Source organism: Acanthaster planci, linkage group LG06 (assembly GCF_054643075.1).
Source record: "Acanthaster planci isolate LZ-2023a linkage group LG06, COTS_SCS, whole genome shotgun sequence".
Classification (NCBI taxonomy): Eukaryota; Metazoa; Echinodermata; class Asteroidea; order Valvatida; family Acanthasteridae; genus Acanthaster; species Acanthaster planci.
In genome coordinates this window covers 1,382,856-1,400,904 of record NC_141782.1, presented here as the reverse complement: position 1 = coordinate 1,400,904, position 18,049 = coordinate 1,382,856, and the positions used below count along the sequence as shown (strand labels likewise).

The following is an 18,049-nucleotide window of genomic DNA, read 5'->3' as shown; positions in this document are numbered from 1 at the left end:
GGGGTTGGTGCATAACCTTTCCAGGGGAGGTCATGCTGAAGATTTTTTTTAATGTCTCATTTTTTTGCGGACAAGCAGAAATGATGAATGCACTTCCTTTAAATTTTTGTTTACCTTTTTTGTTTTTCTTTTTTTTATGTCTCAGAGCGGGGACGGAGGGGGATTGGACCCCCTACCTGCCCATCCGCACCTGTCATGGCATCATGACATGTCTCACTATGGATACAATCAAATAAATATGTACAGGTGCAGCCTCCGTTATTATTGTAATTTATTTTATGTCTTTTCACTTGGATTAGTGAAAGTCCAAATAACTTTTGACATCAGGTTTGGGATTATTCTGAAATTCCTCTGTATATGCACACAGGTCTCATGACAGATATGTTAAATTTCGAACTCTTTTTTTTTCAATCAAACAAGGCATTACACAGAATGTCATGATGGAATTGTTATTTGTTCAAAGAACGTTTTGGCAGCAACAAACATGATTAATCATGTCATCTTTCCAATCCTCCATCTGTACAATTCTTATTTATATACACGTACATTTATCAACCATTCATTTATTTATACACAGGTTATTTACAGAAGGTGCTAAACTGTAAGTACCCCGATAGAAAATTAAAATGTAAAAAAAAGAAAGAAAAAGAAACCTCTCTTTCTAGAAATTGCGATAAGCGAACAGACATTTATAATGTCAATGGCACGTTGCTAACTAAACTGAACGAAATTCACGGCAGTATGTTTGAGGGAAAAAGCAACAAAATTTCCTTCAGTGCAGAGCTCCCTTTTCCCAACCACTTCTCTGAGCGCAACTTTGGGCTGGCTAATAACTTCCACCAAGATTCGGAACTTTACAAAAAATCATAACCTTTGATTTCAGCGCAGTCCTAGCATGAACTTGGTTATGCTGTGTGTTGGGGTCAGTGTTACTTGAGTGGAACAAGCCTTTTTCTAACACACCTGCCTTCAATGTAAACAAAAAACGTACCAGGTTATCTCAAACCAGTCCAACTACCCGCTTAAATGCAATCAAATTGAAAGCAGATCAATACTGTGAAAATAACGCATAACAGTCTGCCCTATTCAGTTTCACGGCATATCTTGCTCAACATTATTCAGTCTTTACTCGAAAGATGCTACCGGCCATCGGCCTTGAACAGAAGCATCCCCCCTCAGGGAGTGTTCATTTTGATGGAAGCGACACGTTTGTAACGTGTGCCTTTCATAGTCGTTTCTGGACTGGCAAAATTGCACCCTCTCTTGTTACAGCTCGGGACTCATAAACATCATCAAGCTGTGTTCCAAAAATGTGGACCAGTGCAGACGTATTCATTCTGAATATTCGTTTCTGCATTGCCACAGGTTTAATTTAAAACTACAAGGGTCTGGAATGTCCGTGTCAAATAAAATAAAAAATGCAGTATAATGCATACTCACGCATGTACTACATGAAAGTCTGGCACCCTATGACACATTTCTAAGTGAATACAAAATACAACTTTGCATTTATACAAGGCACTCGAATGATATGAGGGCTCTTGAAAGGAAACTTAAAAACCCCAAAAATCTGTTTGCGTGCATTTTGACTGACTGATGTGGGAGCTGTTTGTTTCACACGGATCCGAATCACGATCAGTAAATCCCTCGTTGGTTCACTGACAGCAGAAACTGCGTAATGGAGAGTGCGAGCCAGCTTCGGGATCACTGATCCGGATCCATGTGAAACAAATTGACTCATAATGTGGGTCCATAGGAGTTGCTACCCTCTTAAGCTTTGCTATGCAATCTCTTTGAGTATACAAAACATTCTACGTTGCACCAAGATACAAAACCCAAGATTGCAAGACGTAAACCAGAAAATCTAAATAATGCAAACATTTCTACGAATTCGGGTCCAATAACTGACAATTCTATCCAACTTGTCCCGTGATATGTCAGGTGATTCTGGGCCAATTGGAATGGTGCAATGGCGCTTCCACAAGGCAGAGGAATTATATTGGAAGAAGCCACGTCAAACAGGTGGCAAACAGGTGGAGACATTTGTCGGCAAGGATTTCAGGAAGTTCAGAGCTTCAATCTCTTGATGTCCTCAGTTCGAAAGTCGATTCTGAGAAAAAGAAATCAAGAAAATGACCATTAAGGATTTCAATGAGGGATTTGTTAAACATTTTATTTAAAAACATGATGGAACGACACGATGTCCTTTAACTAGAGACATGAACAATGCCAACTTATTTTAAAGTCTAGTCAAGCATTTGTGTGACTTGATGCAAATAAGCTTAGAAATATCTAATATAGTCTGCAGTGCACAGGGATTGGTTTACAAGTATCTTGGGTCATATTCGGTACTCTGATTGGCTTAACACAGGAATTCAAACTGGCAAGGGCGCCCGGAAGATTTGTGTACATCGGTGCACGCCAAATGAAGGTACAAATGCACAGAGAATACGTGGTCATCAGTGACATACCTGAGAGACAGCACCTGTCTGACCTCTGCCGGGGTCAACCTCCAGGTCAAAGGTCCCGAGTTGGAGCCCCAGTAATCAAGGATTTCTGATACCTGTCCACATGAATCCACAGACAGGGTATGACTACAAGGACAGCATATGACCACTTATCAGAGAAACTGACACGGGAGATTGAAATGTTTTGACAGCAAGTGATAGTTTTGACTGTCCAGGGGGCGTGAAATGGTTCGGATTGGCTGGGTTACTCACTCTTTCCAGATTCAAGATGGTGGCCATCTGGGTGAGCCTGGCAAACTTATCTCGGATGGTCCACTGAGTTACAGAGGTAAGATAACCGACTAAGGAACGTAGCTCTTTGTCGTACTGTAAACCGCCAAGCTAAAAAATGGCAAAATACAACTTCCACTGTTGTTTAAGAGTCCTTGTTACTCTTTGTTACAGTAAAAGTGACAAAAATCAAATGAATTAAAGTATGTACTGAAGATGACCTCTTTGGAAAATGAGAAATTTGGTAAACTGTGGCCTCTTTGTGCAAGTGTGCCCTCGATGTTTAAAAAGAGAGAGTCGAGGCAGACACTTGCATGGACTATAGCAAGTCGAGTCACGAGAAGCAGGATGGACAGTGAGAAAGGAATGCTTTTGTCACGGTTCATTTTGAGTACACTGTGACTTGGCTTCAGACTGGATGACATGTGAGGGACGCGCAGAGTCTGTGATGGACTCAACCACAGTTCTTGCACCCACTTGAAGATGGTGCGAGTTCGTGCACAAGTTATCACAAAGCAACTAGTGATGTTCCACGATGGGAACCCTGGTCGGAGTTGCTTGCACAAATTTCGTTTTTGACGACGATCGGACCCGTTTAAAGTCACCAATTTGAGGTCAGCCTTTGGAGGCTGGTTCCATCACTGGTTACCAGCAACTGTGTGCATTGCAAGGCACATCAGGGAGCCAGGATGTTGAGGCTTGTGGTAATGTTTCACCGTAGTTCCAGTAAACCTCATTTGAGCACAGACTTTTTTGACAATTTTTTCTCACAGAATGTTGATTTGTAACCCACTGCTGAGTTCTGTCATTCAAACTTACTCTGTTGAAGACTGATTTGAGCACTGCCTTCTCAAGTTGAGTTGTGACCTCGTTTGTGAGTAACCCAACGAGTGCGTCATAATTTGCCGGTGTGAGTAAATCCTGTATGCCAGAGACACAGAATCTATGTTTAGCAAGCTAATTGGTTGCTTATTATTGAGTTCTTCTTACATACGTGAACTACTCAACGAGTAATGAAACTCTTAGTTCTTCCATTAATTGGGACTCTCTCATTGAGAATGAAATGAAGGTTGGACAGACCTTGAATTCATTCAGGAGCTGCTCCAGGTTGATGATGAATACTTGTACGAACGGATCGTTGGCCTCGTAGTTGGAGAACTCCTCCTCGGATATGTTGTGGCTGGTGGAGAGGAAGTTATCCACCCAGGGCTTGAGGCGAGGCTTGATGGCGCTGGTGCTCAGCTGGCTCAGACCGTACTGCAGAGACAGTCACAGACAGTCACAGATGGTCACAGACAGTCACAGATGGTCACAGACGGTCACAGACGGTCACAAGATACATAATCATACCACTGCAGGTCAGTCACAAGCCAAGTTGCAAGCTCTTCAGACAATCCATGACTCAACTGTCAATGATCATCCCCCGTTACTTCAGTACGTTTGATTGGACCTTGCAGTCTGACGTGTGACCTGGCTCGTTTTAACTTGACTTTGTTTACAACCGAGATTCCAACGCCAGTTTGTGCTGTTTGAACATTTCCGCTCTGAATTTGTCAAGGGGTGAACACATTTTAACTTTGCAGTTTTCCTATGTCAAATTGTAAAAGTTGCCTTCACCCTTAGAATGAACCAGTTTTAGGGAAAACGGCGTACACGGAGGGTACAGTGGCAAGTCAGGGAGAAATATGCATGTATTTTGTGGCAGCACCACGGCTATGTTCGGTCGTTTGCACCGAAACGGCAGCACCGGGCTAGTATACTCCCCAGGGAGCTGAGATGGTTTCAGGAATGTTCAGATGATGTGCGAGCCCCATGTACAGAGATAATGATAATAAGCGAATAGAGCCATTCCGTAATATGCGCTACATAAGAACTGATTATTATTATCATTTATATGGATTTTGCATTCTTTGTCGTCAAGGTAACAGAGAATGCGGTACGGTCAAAACTCCTACCTCTAAGACGTCCTTGAATTTGTGCGTGACGTTCCCCAGGTCGGCCAGACAGCTCTCCAGTTTCTCTCTCTCCTTGTCGGCGAGGTGTTGATTCTTGGAGGAGCACTCGTCCCCGAGGCTCTTCTTGAGGGCTTGTGTGTACTCTATGCTTACCTCGGTGTTGTTTAATGTTGTCTTTAGTGAAAAAATCGAGTAAACGAGCACATTTTTACGGATCTCGCAGGCCAACGAAAACACTTTGAAATGTACCTCAAGGGGCCAGAAAATGATAAGAGAAACATCGTCACTTTTGAGTATCAGCTTTTTGGTTTGGGGATATATTGTTGCCAGGCATTCTTGCTGGAAACCCTCCCGAATCCTTACAAATCCTCCATTTTGCAGAAAAACAATGGTACATTCTCTGTACTTCAGCTTTTAAGGGACATAAAACCCCAGAAGAGCTCTGCCTTCCTTAGCTCCGCAAAAACCTCCTGGCAGATTTTGAGGAATCTCGGTGGGTCCAGCCTTTGTCAGGGTTGAAGTTGCTTCACCTTGAAACAACTGAAACAAAACTCCCCTAGGATGTCAGCCACACTCACCAGGAACTCTAGCTTGGCTGCATTGGTGTCTGTCGTGGAGGTCGCAAACCGGCCCTGCTGCAGCATGCTGTAGGCTTGGCTGACGTCAAAGGAGCCCGAGGGGTAGCCGGCACGGAGCTTGTTGTACAGGACGTCGCGGTAGGAGCCCTCCAGTAGGGAGCTGGTGTGGTTGAGCATCGCACAAGCGCAGTCAGTGCTGCCGCTGGAGATTGCTCTCCTGAATACAATGATGGAGAGGACATTCCGTCAAGGTTTTCACGAACTGAAAGTGAAGCACTGTTGGCTGACACTTCATGAAAATCGTAGAAGAGGAACAACATTCATTTCTTGCACCATGCTTGCTTAGTGCCATTCTTTGTGCTTAGAGTCAGAAATATCAAACTTTCTTGACTGGCCCTCCAATCTCAACTCACTGACGTACCTTGTGCATTTCTTGACAATGAAGAAAATGTCATCAACCATGCTGGACGTTTGCGACCCGGAGTCTAAGCTGTCTAAACTGACCGCCTTCAAATAAAACAGTAAAAAAAAAAAAATTAAAATATTGAATAATCAAAATAATTAACATGCATGTGTTATTTTATGGCACATAATTCACACCACAAGTTTTCATCAAAATGTGCACAACAGCATTTAGAGTGGGCATCAGCTGCATAGCAACAATGGCATTCAATGTCTCCTTTAGGGATTACTGTGTAGAGAAGACCGTGTCCATTTGTACAAAATGCATCACAAGAGGATGTAATTTCAGCTCGTTTTGTTGTGCCACCGGCAGAGTCGACCAAGGACTACGGACCTTTGTCACTGTCTCGTGCATGAAATATTCCTCCATCATGATGTAGTTGCCGATCAGCTCCTGCATGTGTCTACTGAGCTGGCAGTTCATCAAGAACCTGTCTAGCTCGGCTTGTCTGGCTTGCTTTGTAGCTATGTCTTCATCCAAGACTTCTATATCACTCTGTTCAATAAAGAGATTGAAGCTTATGGTTCCTATCCATCCTTTCAAAGTCAAGAACATTATAGAAAGAAGGGAACCAGCCTATCCCATTTCATTGCCACTTGCCCTTTATTCTGAATCTATGTGAACTTTGACCTGGCATCAAACAACTGAATGTTTCTGTGGGAGAAAGTGACTGGTTTTTAAACGGAATTGTTAAAAAAGTCTGAGGCCTAAAATGGAGAAGGCAGTGAGATTTGGAAAACCCCACCTGTCTTCCATCAAGGTTGGCCTTCTCAAGAGATGGGCCAATTAGAACACAGCAAATGCACCGCTTTCGAGACTACCCGTGCTCGGGCCATGAAAAACAGATTGCTAGACTCTATTCAGGTTTGTCTGAAGTTTGGGGACCTTGGCAAATTGCCCAGAATCACTGTCTACTTACCATAATTCTTCTCTTGACGAACCTCAGGTACAGCTCTGTCCTTGTGTTCAGCAAGGTGCATTCTGCTAGCATGACGTCTAAGTCTCGTGGGTCTAGTCTGTCAGACAAAAACTATGAGAGTTAGAAGGGCCAGGTTTTGGGATTTTTGGAGAATCCTTTCTGTAAGAATTATAGCTGTGAATTAATTCATCAACTTTTAAAATGTAGTCTCCCATCAGTGAATTCAAACATGTCCGTACAAAAATGACACACGAAAAAGAAAAACATTGCCCATAATTTTTTTCAGTTCCTGGTTAAAAAGTGAATGTGTGTCTTTAGTTCGGCTATCAGAGACCGACTATGAGAACGGACATACTTGTCGTTAGGGTTGGACGATTTGTAGCCTCGTAAGCTCTGCTGCACCTGCTGGGCCCTGGTGTCAAACTCACGGTTACGGACGAAGCTCTCCACGATCTGCTTGGCTTGGATGTCGCACTCTTGCTGCAGCGACTGCATGAGGGTGAATAACCTGCCAGGACCTGTTACTCACAGAGAGAAATAAAAGCAATCGTTACTCATTGAACTTTATTTGGGCTGCAATAACTCATTTCAGAATTACACTTTCAAGAAACTACCTCTGAAAAGCTGCATATCGAAAAGAAATTATTCCTTTGGTAGATTTAAACACTCTTACATAACTTTTTATTTCGTTCCACAAAGTGAACAACTTCAAATCAATACTAATTGCGCAATGTAATGATGCCAGGGTTCTGCAATGCTGGATCAACCAAAATTAAGTATATCTGACCCCAGTTCCAAAAGACTGCTTAGCAATTCACGTGTTTCAATAGCAAGATTCACCCGAGAACCAGCTACCACAAATATGCTGTGCTTGATAATTTAGCCGGTAACCTGCTTTTGCTAAGCAAATATTTTCTTGGCTTAGCAACTTTGCTGTAGACTGACCGTAATATGTCTCCACGAGAGGCTGATGGATCTCCACGCTCTTGCCGATGTCCTCAAACAGTATGGTGATGGTGTCAGCGTAGACAACACTGGCCCGTCGGTCCGTGCTGTCCTTGCTGAGGGCCAGGGTAAGACTCTCCTTGGCCTTATTAGCAATCTGGAAAACACAAGAATCCTTCTAGCCTCTCAAATTATGGAAGGTTATGTTTGTTGGCAATACCACGGCAGAAGCATTGCTTGGCATTTGGGGGAATAGGCATTTAAGTTTTTCAACCCCCCCAAAAAAGCATGATTGTGGAATAACATTTTTGGAACACAAACCAATTTTTTGAAAAGCGAATATCACTTAGTACCTTATTTGCTCATTTCAGAATACAAAAACGAGAGAATTAGATTGATTTTGGTGGAGCCAAAGTCCTAAACATACAGAACTGCATATATATAGGTTTCTTCTAAAAGAAAGACAAAAAACAGCTTTCCAATAAAAAAAACTTTGTTTTTTTGTTTAATTTACTTCAACCATGCCAAAAGCGTTCACATCCTGTCAGCTTGGCTCACCTGTGTCCTGAGGTACGTTGAGAATTTCTCCAGCCCCTCGTCGTGGAGCCCCAAGAGCGGGAAGATCTTGAAGAATCTCTCCACGGACCCCCTGTCTCCACTCTGGATAGCCGCGTCAAACTTCTCCCGGACTAAGGCCTTTAGGTTCTGCTCGGCCTCGTGGAGGAGGCCGATGGACAGATCGATTCCACCGCCTGGATTGGGAAAAAAAAACAACCAAACTAAATAAATCAAACCAAATAAACTGCATTTCCTGGGTTAGGTGCATAGCCAGGGATTGTAGCTGTCTGTTGCAAAACACACTGTGTGTCCCCCGTAAGGTAAATTACAAAATGGGGATATGAAGATACTGGTAAGTCAATAGTTGATTTGGGAATATTTTTGTAACAACGTTTAAGGCCTTTGTCATCAGTTTTCAACGTTATGGTTTTGCGTTTCTGATCTATTTGCATCGTTCAAACTTTGCGTTTATTATCCATTCGCAGCATCTGCTTTCAACCCCTTTGCTCTGGGAGACGGCAAGAGCCGCGGCTTTGTGTGAGGATTAGTGCATACCTCACATACACCATGCAGCTGCTGGTTCAATGGGGTCTGCTGTTGGACAATTACGGGCGCGAAGGGGTTAAGAGTGTCCTAATTTCACTCTTCAATTCAACAGCCTACTGCGTTGTGTTATGCTGCAACCCCCTTGGCTGAGCCCTCCTAAAGAGGGTCTCGTGAGGCAGCGTCGTGTGGAGTCCATCACAAGTCCATCATAAGCCATCCCGTCTCACGCCAAGTCACAAGCTATTCAAATGGGCTGTGACAAAAGCATCGCGTTGTCTGTGCTAACCCCATTACCTGTGACTGGTCCTTGGGACAGGACTTGCGAGAAGGGACTTGACGGTGACACTGCTTTGAGGACAAACACAAGGGATGATTTTGTTAGAGTATCATGCAGGGCACACTACCTTCTTTATTATCCGCGATGACCTGTTTCAACACCTTCTCGTCAAGGCTCAGATATCTGTGTATATGGCCCGCTGCCTTCTCATAATTCTCTGACTGGAGGGCAGTCTGGACTCCGTCGGTGCAAAACTGATTGAAATAAATTGAAAAGAAAGGGTAAATGCATTGTACACCCTTGTCTAGTACAATGAGGCAATATACACTCATAGCAAAAGATGAATTTACAATTAACTTTTCAATAAACTTACCTTGAGATCTAGTATGTCATTCACTCTTTGGATTGCTATTTGAACTCTGTTCTGTAGGCCAAAAATCAATCAATCAATCAATTTATTCAATCATATATAATCACAAAATGTCAAGCCTTAACATAAGTAAACATTTAGGGTTAGGGTTAACAGAAGGTTCCAAATGATGGGGAGAAGAGTTGTTCTCACTTTTGCTACGTCAAGCTCTCGGACTTTGCCGCTAACATTCTCGGCGAGGTCGGAGGTGAATGAGATCATGCTTCCAAGCTGCCTAGCATCAGTGTGAACAAGCTGCAGGTTTTGACTAAGTGGGAAAACAAAAAAACTTAAGTGTAAGTATGAATTTGACAAGGGTGCACATGCAATATAGTGTGACTATTATGAGAATGCTGATGCTAGTATTTGGACTGTCATTGGTATTTCAGAGGAAGAGATCCCACCCTCCGCCCCTCGAGCTACACCCACCTCAAAAGAAGATGCACCGGCAAAAAGTCAATAAAAAAATTCTTATTTAATCTACAGTCATCTGCAGCTATTCCTCACCCTTGTCGCTGTAAGGTGTTCATCTTAGCCTCTAGGTTGGTCTGTTTTTCCAACAATCCATCAATATCATCCGTGATTGCTTGCTAAAAAATAACAACGACAACAACAACTCAACGACAACTCAGGAATCGCTTTTAATGAAAGATGAAATTAAAAAAAAAACACTTTTAGACATACTCCTAAATCCTGGAATGGCAGCAAATATGTGGGGCCTCCTGAGTCTATGGGTAAACAGATTTTTTTAAAAAGCAAAAGAATTTTGCAAGCCTTGCCTCTTATTATCTTTTCTATATTTTGTTGGGGGTGGGGGTATTAAACGTTTATAATAAAGTACTGCCAGACTGCATGAAAACTTTGGGGTGATTACACATGGAGAAATAAGAAAATCTTGACCCTCTCCGAGCCAGTCACCGGTCGGGCCGGTTCGGCCGTCTAGACTTATATTAAAGACGGTGACCGAGGCAGACGTGTACGCCGCAGACAGGGCGACCAAACCGGCTGACACAGTGACGGGTTCCCGGTGCTTTGACCTATCGCCATGACAGCACGACTCAGCCTGTTTTAAAACCAACTGTGAAGAGAAATATATAAGCAATTTACCTCCTCCACGCAGAGTTGTTCAAAAGCCTCCTGTATATCGGAAATATCGGTTAAATTCTGCACGCCCATCGCATCAAACACCGAAGACGTGGCGGACGCCATTTTCATGAGGATATTATCGGATACGGTTGAAGGGGAAGGGATGAGTCGCCAACTTGAAGGAGATTCCATGGAAAGTAATTTCTTTTACAATTTACAATTGACATTAACACATTTGCATGATTTTCTTTAAAAGACATGGCTACAACTCTTTTACCGTGTTCAGCATGTAACAGACATAATTTTTCAAAATGGTTTTCAGTTAAGCATTTACATCTTTGTTGCTAGGCATGTTATGTCAAATCATGGTCAAATCAGTGATGTTTCTCCTGTAACTTTGCTTTCTTTTCAGGGTGTGTTCTTTTGCCTTGAAAATACACGCCTGGCTCATTTTAACCCCTTCATTTAAGCTGGAAATGTTTGCTATTTTTCTTTTGTTACACAGACTCACCTCTTAATACGCAAGCTAATTAAAAGTGTCAATTATGCATATAAAAAGTTAAAGAAGGCCTGTTTGGTTGCTGGAGTGGTGGGCCTTTGCATTGTATACCTTTGCCTTTCTCAAAATTCTGCTGGATCAAAATGTCAGGCCAACCACTTTTTCACATGTAAATGTACATTTTAGGTCGCTGCAGTCGGACAGCAGTTTACTAGTATCTTCTACTAGAAGTTGGTTCTAGTTGGTAAAACTTTTTTTCTGGAGTAGCCGATACTTCTTTAAAGGCGACCCTGCCAACTGCAGTATCCGAAGGCAGTTATCAACTGGTACCCCTTCGTAGTCTTTGTTATTTTGATTTAAAACGTCTGGTTTTCAGACTTAATGCAGTAACGATTAGTGTAGTACCCTGTCTCTTGAAAACGAGTAGCAATTACAAAAAACATGTTAGTTTGTTAACAGTCTATTATTTAACACGTCGGGGTGACGCGAGCTGTTCGTTCAGTGATTCTGATAGTGGTAAAGTAATCCTTAAACATCTCTTTTTCCTTGACAGAATATCCAAAATTTCTGCATTGAATAGGTACTCGTGATCTTGCTCTACCTTGGTGGATCTTTTTGCCAAAGTTTTATGAATAATTATCAAGGTTAACCTCTTTTTATTTCACTACTGTTTGTTGTCTTTGAATTGCTGCAGCATCTCACGCTGCCAGTGCCACCATGTTCCTGTACTCGCTGACTCTGCAGCGGGCCACGGGCATTGTGCAGGCCGTCCACGGCAACTTTGCTGGCACCAAGCAGCAGGAGATCGTGGTGGCGCGAGGGAAGACCTTGGAGCTTCTCAAGTTGGACCCTAACACGGGCAAACTCCATGTCGTGCTGACACATGAGATTTTTGGTATCACACGAGCGCTGATGCCGTTTAAGCTGACAGGAGGCAGTAAAGGTGGGTCTAACGAATTTGACTGCTTGATATTTGATATATCTTTGTGATTAAATTATCTGAATTGTTACTTGTATCAGTAAACCTAGCAAGAAGTTTGGTTTTATTATCAATAATATTAACCCATTGTGTTCATCAATAAAAAAAGGTAGTGTTTTCATAGCCCCACTAGTAGGGACAGAAATGGGATTTTTGAAGTTGCTCTATAAGCTTTATGACTGTGTTGTGTTGAAAGAGGGGATAATTCTGAGCACATTGATACCAATATGTCTGTATTTGGTCGAGGCGTTGCTGAGATATGGCGATTTGAATTTTCTGAAAATGGGAATTTTTCGTTCTTTTTCTTAATGGAGATCATGGTTAAAGTAGTGCCACATTTTGTGTGTTTACAGCAGTAAACAAAATGATAAACAAATTGAGTCACAGAAAACATCTCTGTTGCTCATGTATTTTCAGCCGTTCTTTTTTGAATCAACAAAATTGTATGCACAGTGTATGTTGTACACATAAATCTATGTGTGGAATTTTGTTTACAAATAGGGTTGTCATGGAAACGCGGCTATTTACGTTTTTCCTCAATTGGTTGTAATGAGCCCCAATTTTACAGTTCAAACTTCATAATATCAATGAAAAACTGATGAATCACCCTGACTTGAAATTGGATTAAAATTGGGATTACGATTAATGAGTTATTTACGACAGCATTTGTTTACTAATTTATAGTGTAGTAAACAATGTAGTAAACAAATTGAAGCTTCTATATCTTCGGATATGAAAATGCTAAACGGATCCTGTTTTCACTATATTCCAATAGATTAACATCTCTTTCCAATTTTAAGGATTCATAACAATTCTAAAGGTAGATTATTGGAGAAGGTTGCCATAGAAACAGACAAAAAACTTTGTATAAAATAAGTTAATTTGCCGTATCTTTAGACATGAAAAGGCGAGAAAATTGCCATTTTCCTTATGTTAGCCATATTTTTCTGTTTCCAGTGTTTAGGTGGAATAAAAAAGTATGTTAGCCATACTTTTCTTTTTCCAATGTTTAGATGTACAGTATTACTGAAAAGTATGCTTAAGCCTAATACTGGCAGTAACCAGTTGCCATGGAAACGATTAATTCAGTTGAAATTTTCATGGTGATAGCAAAAGCATAGTTTAAGAAATTTTAACTTCAGATCAGGGACCATTTTTAACAGTACATGTATGTACACAATGATATTGCATTTTTCTTGTCACATTAAACCCTCAACTGGATAAAACATTAGGAAGATAATAAAATCTTAAATCTAAAATCTGAAACAAGTCAAATTCTAGAATCTTTGAAGTTTGACATACTTTAACGTTTCTGTTTGGTTCAAATGAACCATCTATTTATTACCACACAGTAATTTAGTGCAGTTGGTTGCCCTGAAGTATGTATTAATACAGACAAAAGTTCGGGTAGCCAAGAGCATACATTAAGAGATTCTACGCATTTTCTAAAACGAATGAGTTTTGTTTCACATACATGTACATGTGTATTCAGGGCCATGAACTGTAACACAAAAGTAATGCATTGCTCTACGGATGACATGTAAATGAACAGTATGCATGTATTGAAATTGTTCACACATCCCATGCAATGAATACAAATAAAAAGGGACCTGTATTATGTAACAAGAGCAATAAAGTCATATTAAAACTATATATGCATGTACATGTACATGCAATACACGTGCATCTTGGTTCATTTTGAGTTTAGTTTCAAATCCAATCACATTTATATTTTATAATCCTAACTTCATCTCACATTCTTACTTCTGGCTTGTTTTTGAAAGGAAAACACGGTTAATTCTTCAAAGTTGCTGGAAAGTAAGTCAGCTTTCTAAGCACCAGTTGTGGTTTCATCCGTTTAACAAACTGTAAGAAGTTAACTACTGGTAGGTGAACCAGTTCCTTGCATGATTTTAATAGTAGTTTGTCTGATTTTCTCTGATATAGCTTAGTTTTCTTATTGCTGACACTTAAGAATATTAAGGCAAGAATGAAGTTTACAGAAGTCCTAGAAAGAACAATTTCTTTATGTACAAGTAGGTCTACTTCGAGGATATAGGCATCCATTATGTCCTACGATCAGAAATTGAAAATGAGGAGTGAATGAAGACCCTTTTCAACATACAGGACCAATGGTGATAAGAACAGATTCAGATGCTGTTTAATATTGAACACATTGAAATGCATTATTTTCTCTTTATGTAGTTATGGGTGGATTAGGAGGGAACAATTTCCAAGTTGCCATCTCTGTAATCCTCAACAAGTTTGTATGAGTACACAGCTTCATCGTCATCTTATGTGATGTTGAACCAGTGAAGAAACCCAGGAACCTGACTAATGACTTCACCCGTGTACATCTGTCTCTCCCCATCCTCAGAGGCAAAGTAGTGGCTGACAGTTTTACCGACTAGCAATGGAATTGTTACATTCATGTCATCACGTGTGGTTGTTTGAACTGACTCCCCATCGGCTAAAGAAGTTGCTGCATCAATAAACAAATTGTTTCTCAATGCTGAAATTGTTTCTGCCATTGAAACTAGGAGGTGAAGTCCACAGAAGAAATTGTTCATTTCAATCAACTTTTGCTTGGCAGTCTTGCTTAAAGAATCCCAGTTATGTTATTTTAGGAAGGCATGACTCTCTATAAGACTGGAGGATGGCATTGAACTTAAATTCAGTAGCAGCACGATCACTCATTGTGTTCTTAATCTCACACAGTATTTTAGAACCTACATCGTCTTTTCCATGGCAGATGTCTGTGATATCGTCTTGAATCTTCTTAAAAGTTGTAAGGGTATCCCCAGCACTTTTTAAACCATTTCTCTTAAACCTAAGACAAAGTTGTTATACTCTGCATCAGTAACTGTGTATGTCATTTAAACATCACCCTGTTTTGGCGTTTCATCCAATCCTGGACCGCCACAACTGAGTTGGGATGCCCATAACTTTGAAGGAAATGGGCTGTTTAAAAACGGACAGAAAAAGAAGACTTCATAATTCCAAATATCTGCCGAATAGTTTGTTTTATTAAAGGAATCTTCTTTCAATAAATCATAAAATTGAAGGATATTAATCCATTAAGCATACAGCGTTAACATATTATGTAAACCAATAAAGATTGTGAAAAGGCAATTACAACATAAATAGAAAAGAATCAAAACTAAACATTCAAATGACTTACCAAGCAACAGTAAAGCAAACCAGAATGTTTGGGGCATTTCATATGACAAACATCCACCATACAAATGACTACGTCTTTTTCTCGAAGATTTTTAGATGTAGAGCTCCACTTATTAAAAAAACTTCGAAGAAATTTTTCAAAATTTCAGTTTTCATCCAAAATATATAGTAAAAAAAAAAACTTGGGCAGAACACTCAGATATGAAAAACATAATTTTAACTTAAATGAGTCGGTGTAATTTTTTTAAATACATTAAAGTTAACAATAAAAACTTTGAAATAAATATTGTTAAGTCTTTTGTCCTTCCTATTCAGCCTTTCTTTATTGGAAGTCTCATAAAATTCCAGGTTCATTCATCATTTCACCCATGGTGTGCATGTGGACAGTCATTTCATATTCCAAAAAAAAATTAACATCGACATATTCATGAATAGATGTAAGAGCGGATAAATGTTGGTTTCAAAGTCATTTCCCCAAACAAATCTTCATCAAAAATGATGTTACACGAAATGCAAAGGTGCGTGAAAAAAGCTCCGCGCTGCGCGCTGTACGAAACAACGCGGCTACACCACCGCGCACACGATTGTTGACAGACCGTGCGACGCGTTGGTCCCATGGCGGTCACTCGGCGTGTTACGCTAACTTATTTCGCTCGGCGGTCAAATGCGCTCACAGTCTTTTATACAAGTCCAAATGATTAAGGGTATTTATAACCTGAAAATTTCAAAAATGGACACTAGTTTCTTGTATATACGACAGAAATGCTCCAAAATCGCTTGTAGAAGAACCAACCTCCTTTTCACGGCCGTATTTCGAAGAAAAATCGGGCGAACTTCGCCAAAACTTCGACGAGGTGCTGACGGAAGTCGTCAGCTTGCCGTGTGTGAAAAACGAAGCGATTTGAGAATGGTGCTGTGTGGAAGAACCGGTTCAAACCGGAGAGTTCCGGTTTGGAGACGCGAAACCAAACTTTTGTACACAAAACTGTACGTGCGCAGATGATGTGCGCAGTAGACCGTTGCGGTCCCTACCACTAGTGTGGCACGGACTCTCACTCCCGATCCACCAAGGATGGATCGGGAGTGAGAGTCCATGCCACACTAGTGGGGCTACTGTTTTCATGACATTGTCATGCAAGTTTTTGCTTTCTTAGATGGTGTTGTCATTTGTTTTATTCAGAGCTGACAAACCTTTCCTCCAGCCACTTATTTTTCCCTGTATGCATTGAGCATTGCTGATTTTGCCTTTCAATTCTGACCTTTATCGCAGATTACATTGTTGTTGGGACTGACTCTGGCCGAATCGTCATCTTGGAATACAACCAGTCCAAGAATTCTTTTGACAGGGTAAGGTGGAATGGTACACTGTGTCTATGTTCCGAAAAATTTATCATTGAGATTATGGCAGAGATGCTGGTCTTGGATGTCGGTGAGTTTGTTATTTTCTGAGAGACAGCCTTCATCATCCGCAGGGGTAAATGTTGTTCTTGATGAAGTCTTTGTTGCACATAATTTGCAGCTTTATTGCAAATAGCCGTGGACAGTTTGGACATGATGAAGTGATTTAATCCGTGTTTCAGCTGATGTTGTGATTAATAGTACCGAAACTTCTGATCCAAACTCAAGAGTTCACAGTCTTTGAGTTGAATATTGTTGTGGGTTAAAAAAAGTCACTCCCCCCCCAAAAAAAACCCCGAAATTGTCTAGATTAGCTAGGTTTCAGTCAGTCAGTTTTAATTTAATTCACCCTGTGTAACTTGGTCTCTTGCAGGTGCATCAAGAAACGTTTGGCAAGAGCGGCTGCCGTCGCATCGTCCCCGGCCAGCTGCTGGCCGTGGACCCCAAGGGCCGCGCTGTCATGATCGCGGCCGTGGAGAAGCAGAAGCTGGTGTACATCCTGAACCGCGACTCCCAGGCCCGGCTGACCATCTCTTCCCCGCTGGAGGCCCACAAGTCCAACACCTTCTGCTACAACATCGTCGGGGTGGATGTGGGCTTTGAGAACCCCATGTTTGCTTGCCTGGAGATCGATTACGAGGTCAGGGGAATAAAAAAGATTTGCGATAAGGCATGTCAAAACCAAGTGGGACTGGGCGTAGTTTTGTGGTCAATTTGCATCGATTGTCAAACATTTTTTTACTTACTTTGTGATGGTACGGCTGTTTGTTGTGTTCTGTAAGAGTTTTAAACTAAAGTTTCACTGACAAGACATGCTTCACCAAACTCTTTAACCCTAACTTTCCCCAACCACACAGAATTTAACAGTAGTAAAGTGTTTAATTCTGTGGGGATAGGTCTGGTAGGCCCATAACAGCTGGCTTTCGCATTGGGTTTGGCATACCTCAGAAAAAAGTCCAACAGCCTCTGTGCACAAAGTCCCATATGGGTGTGTTTAACTTTGTGTGAATGGGGAAGGTTAGGGCCAGCAACCCTTGGGCAGTTAGGGTTAAAGTCCTTTGATTTCTCATTTGATACACTTCCAAGAGTCTGTCTTCAAAATTTAATAAACCTCTTTAATACACATATATACATTCTCAAAACACAAAACTGTATTTTGATCTCTCAAAGACAGAATCTGGTACATCTCGTCCCATGGTAAAGAATGATTTCAAAATCTGTTCAGTGTCCAATCCTTTGAAAACACTTCAAGGTGTGGATTTGGAAGAGGTTCCATGAAGTGCTCTCGCCATACCGATGTAGCTTTGGTGGTTTTTGAGGACCTGTGACCCGTCAGTGTTGTAGTCGAGACCACCACAAGACCAGGCACAAGTAACGGTGTGAACAATGACAAAAGAATGCTGTTGTCGCAGTTCATTTGAAAAGCTTGTGACTTGAATTCAGACTGGAGGTCTTGTGCTGGTCTTGTGAAGGTCTCAAGTGGTCCAGACTACAACACTGGCGACTGTGATTTCATTTG

The 18,049-nt window shown here is 41.2% G+C and overlaps 2 protein-coding genes and 1 long non-coding RNA gene across 4 annotated transcripts in view; 2 read left to right on the top strand and 1 right to left on the bottom strand.

Moving 5' to 3' along the window:
* Positions 1 to 254: 254 nt before the first annotated feature.
* Positions 255 to 10,621, bottom strand: cog4 (component of oligomeric golgi complex 4). Of its 2 annotated transcripts, XR_002597630.2 has the most exons (19): positions 10,496 to 10,621; positions 9,896 to 9,978; positions 9,542 to 9,656; positions 9,353 to 9,403; positions 9,107 to 9,233; positions 8,157 to 8,350; positions 7,599 to 7,755; positions 7,009 to 7,171; positions 6,654 to 6,750; positions 6,068 to 6,229; positions 5,693 to 5,778; positions 5,272 to 5,488; positions 4,694 to 4,867; positions 3,819 to 3,995; positions 3,558 to 3,659; positions 2,721 to 2,849; positions 2,472 to 2,563; positions 992 to 2,110; positions 255 to 948 (listed from the first exon to the last, which is right to left on the bottom strand). XR_002597630.2 is itself a non-coding variant. In XM_022226735.2 (18 exons), exons 1-18 carry the CDS (start codon positions 10,601 to 10,603, stop codon positions 2,068 to 2,070), a joined length of 2,277 nt encoding a protein of 758 aa, XP_022082427.2. In that variant the 5' UTR covers positions 10,604 to 10,621; the 3' UTR covers positions 255 to 2,067. The 2 variants fall into 2 exon arrangements, 1 of the variants encoding a protein (XP_022082427.2); XM_022226735.2 differs by having other exon boundaries at positions 255 to 2,110.
* A 760-nt stretch (positions 10,622 to 11,381) lies between these two features.
* sf3b3 (splicing factor 3b subunit 3) overlaps positions 11,382 to 18,049 on the top strand; it is a 28,313-nt gene continuing 21,645 nt past the window's right edge. Inside the window, exons 1-4 of the mRNA XM_022226592.2 lie at positions 11,382 to 11,489; positions 11,668 to 11,916; positions 16,403 to 16,479; positions 16,904 to 17,170. Of these exons, the coding sequence (XP_022082284.1) occupies positions 11,691 to 11,916; positions 16,403 to 16,479; positions 16,904 to 17,170 (570 nt within the window). The 5' untranslated portion in view covers positions 11,382 to 11,489; positions 11,668 to 11,690. The remainder of the gene's footprint in view (positions 11,490 to 11,667; positions 11,917 to 16,402; positions 16,480 to 16,903; positions 17,171 to 18,049) is intronic.
* Positions 11,944 to 15,416, top strand: LOC147798725 (uncharacterized). Its single transcript, XR_015425532.1, has 2 exons — positions 11,944 to 13,838; positions 14,158 to 15,416. It is a non-coding gene; the product is annotated as an uncharacterized LOC147798725 (long non-coding RNA).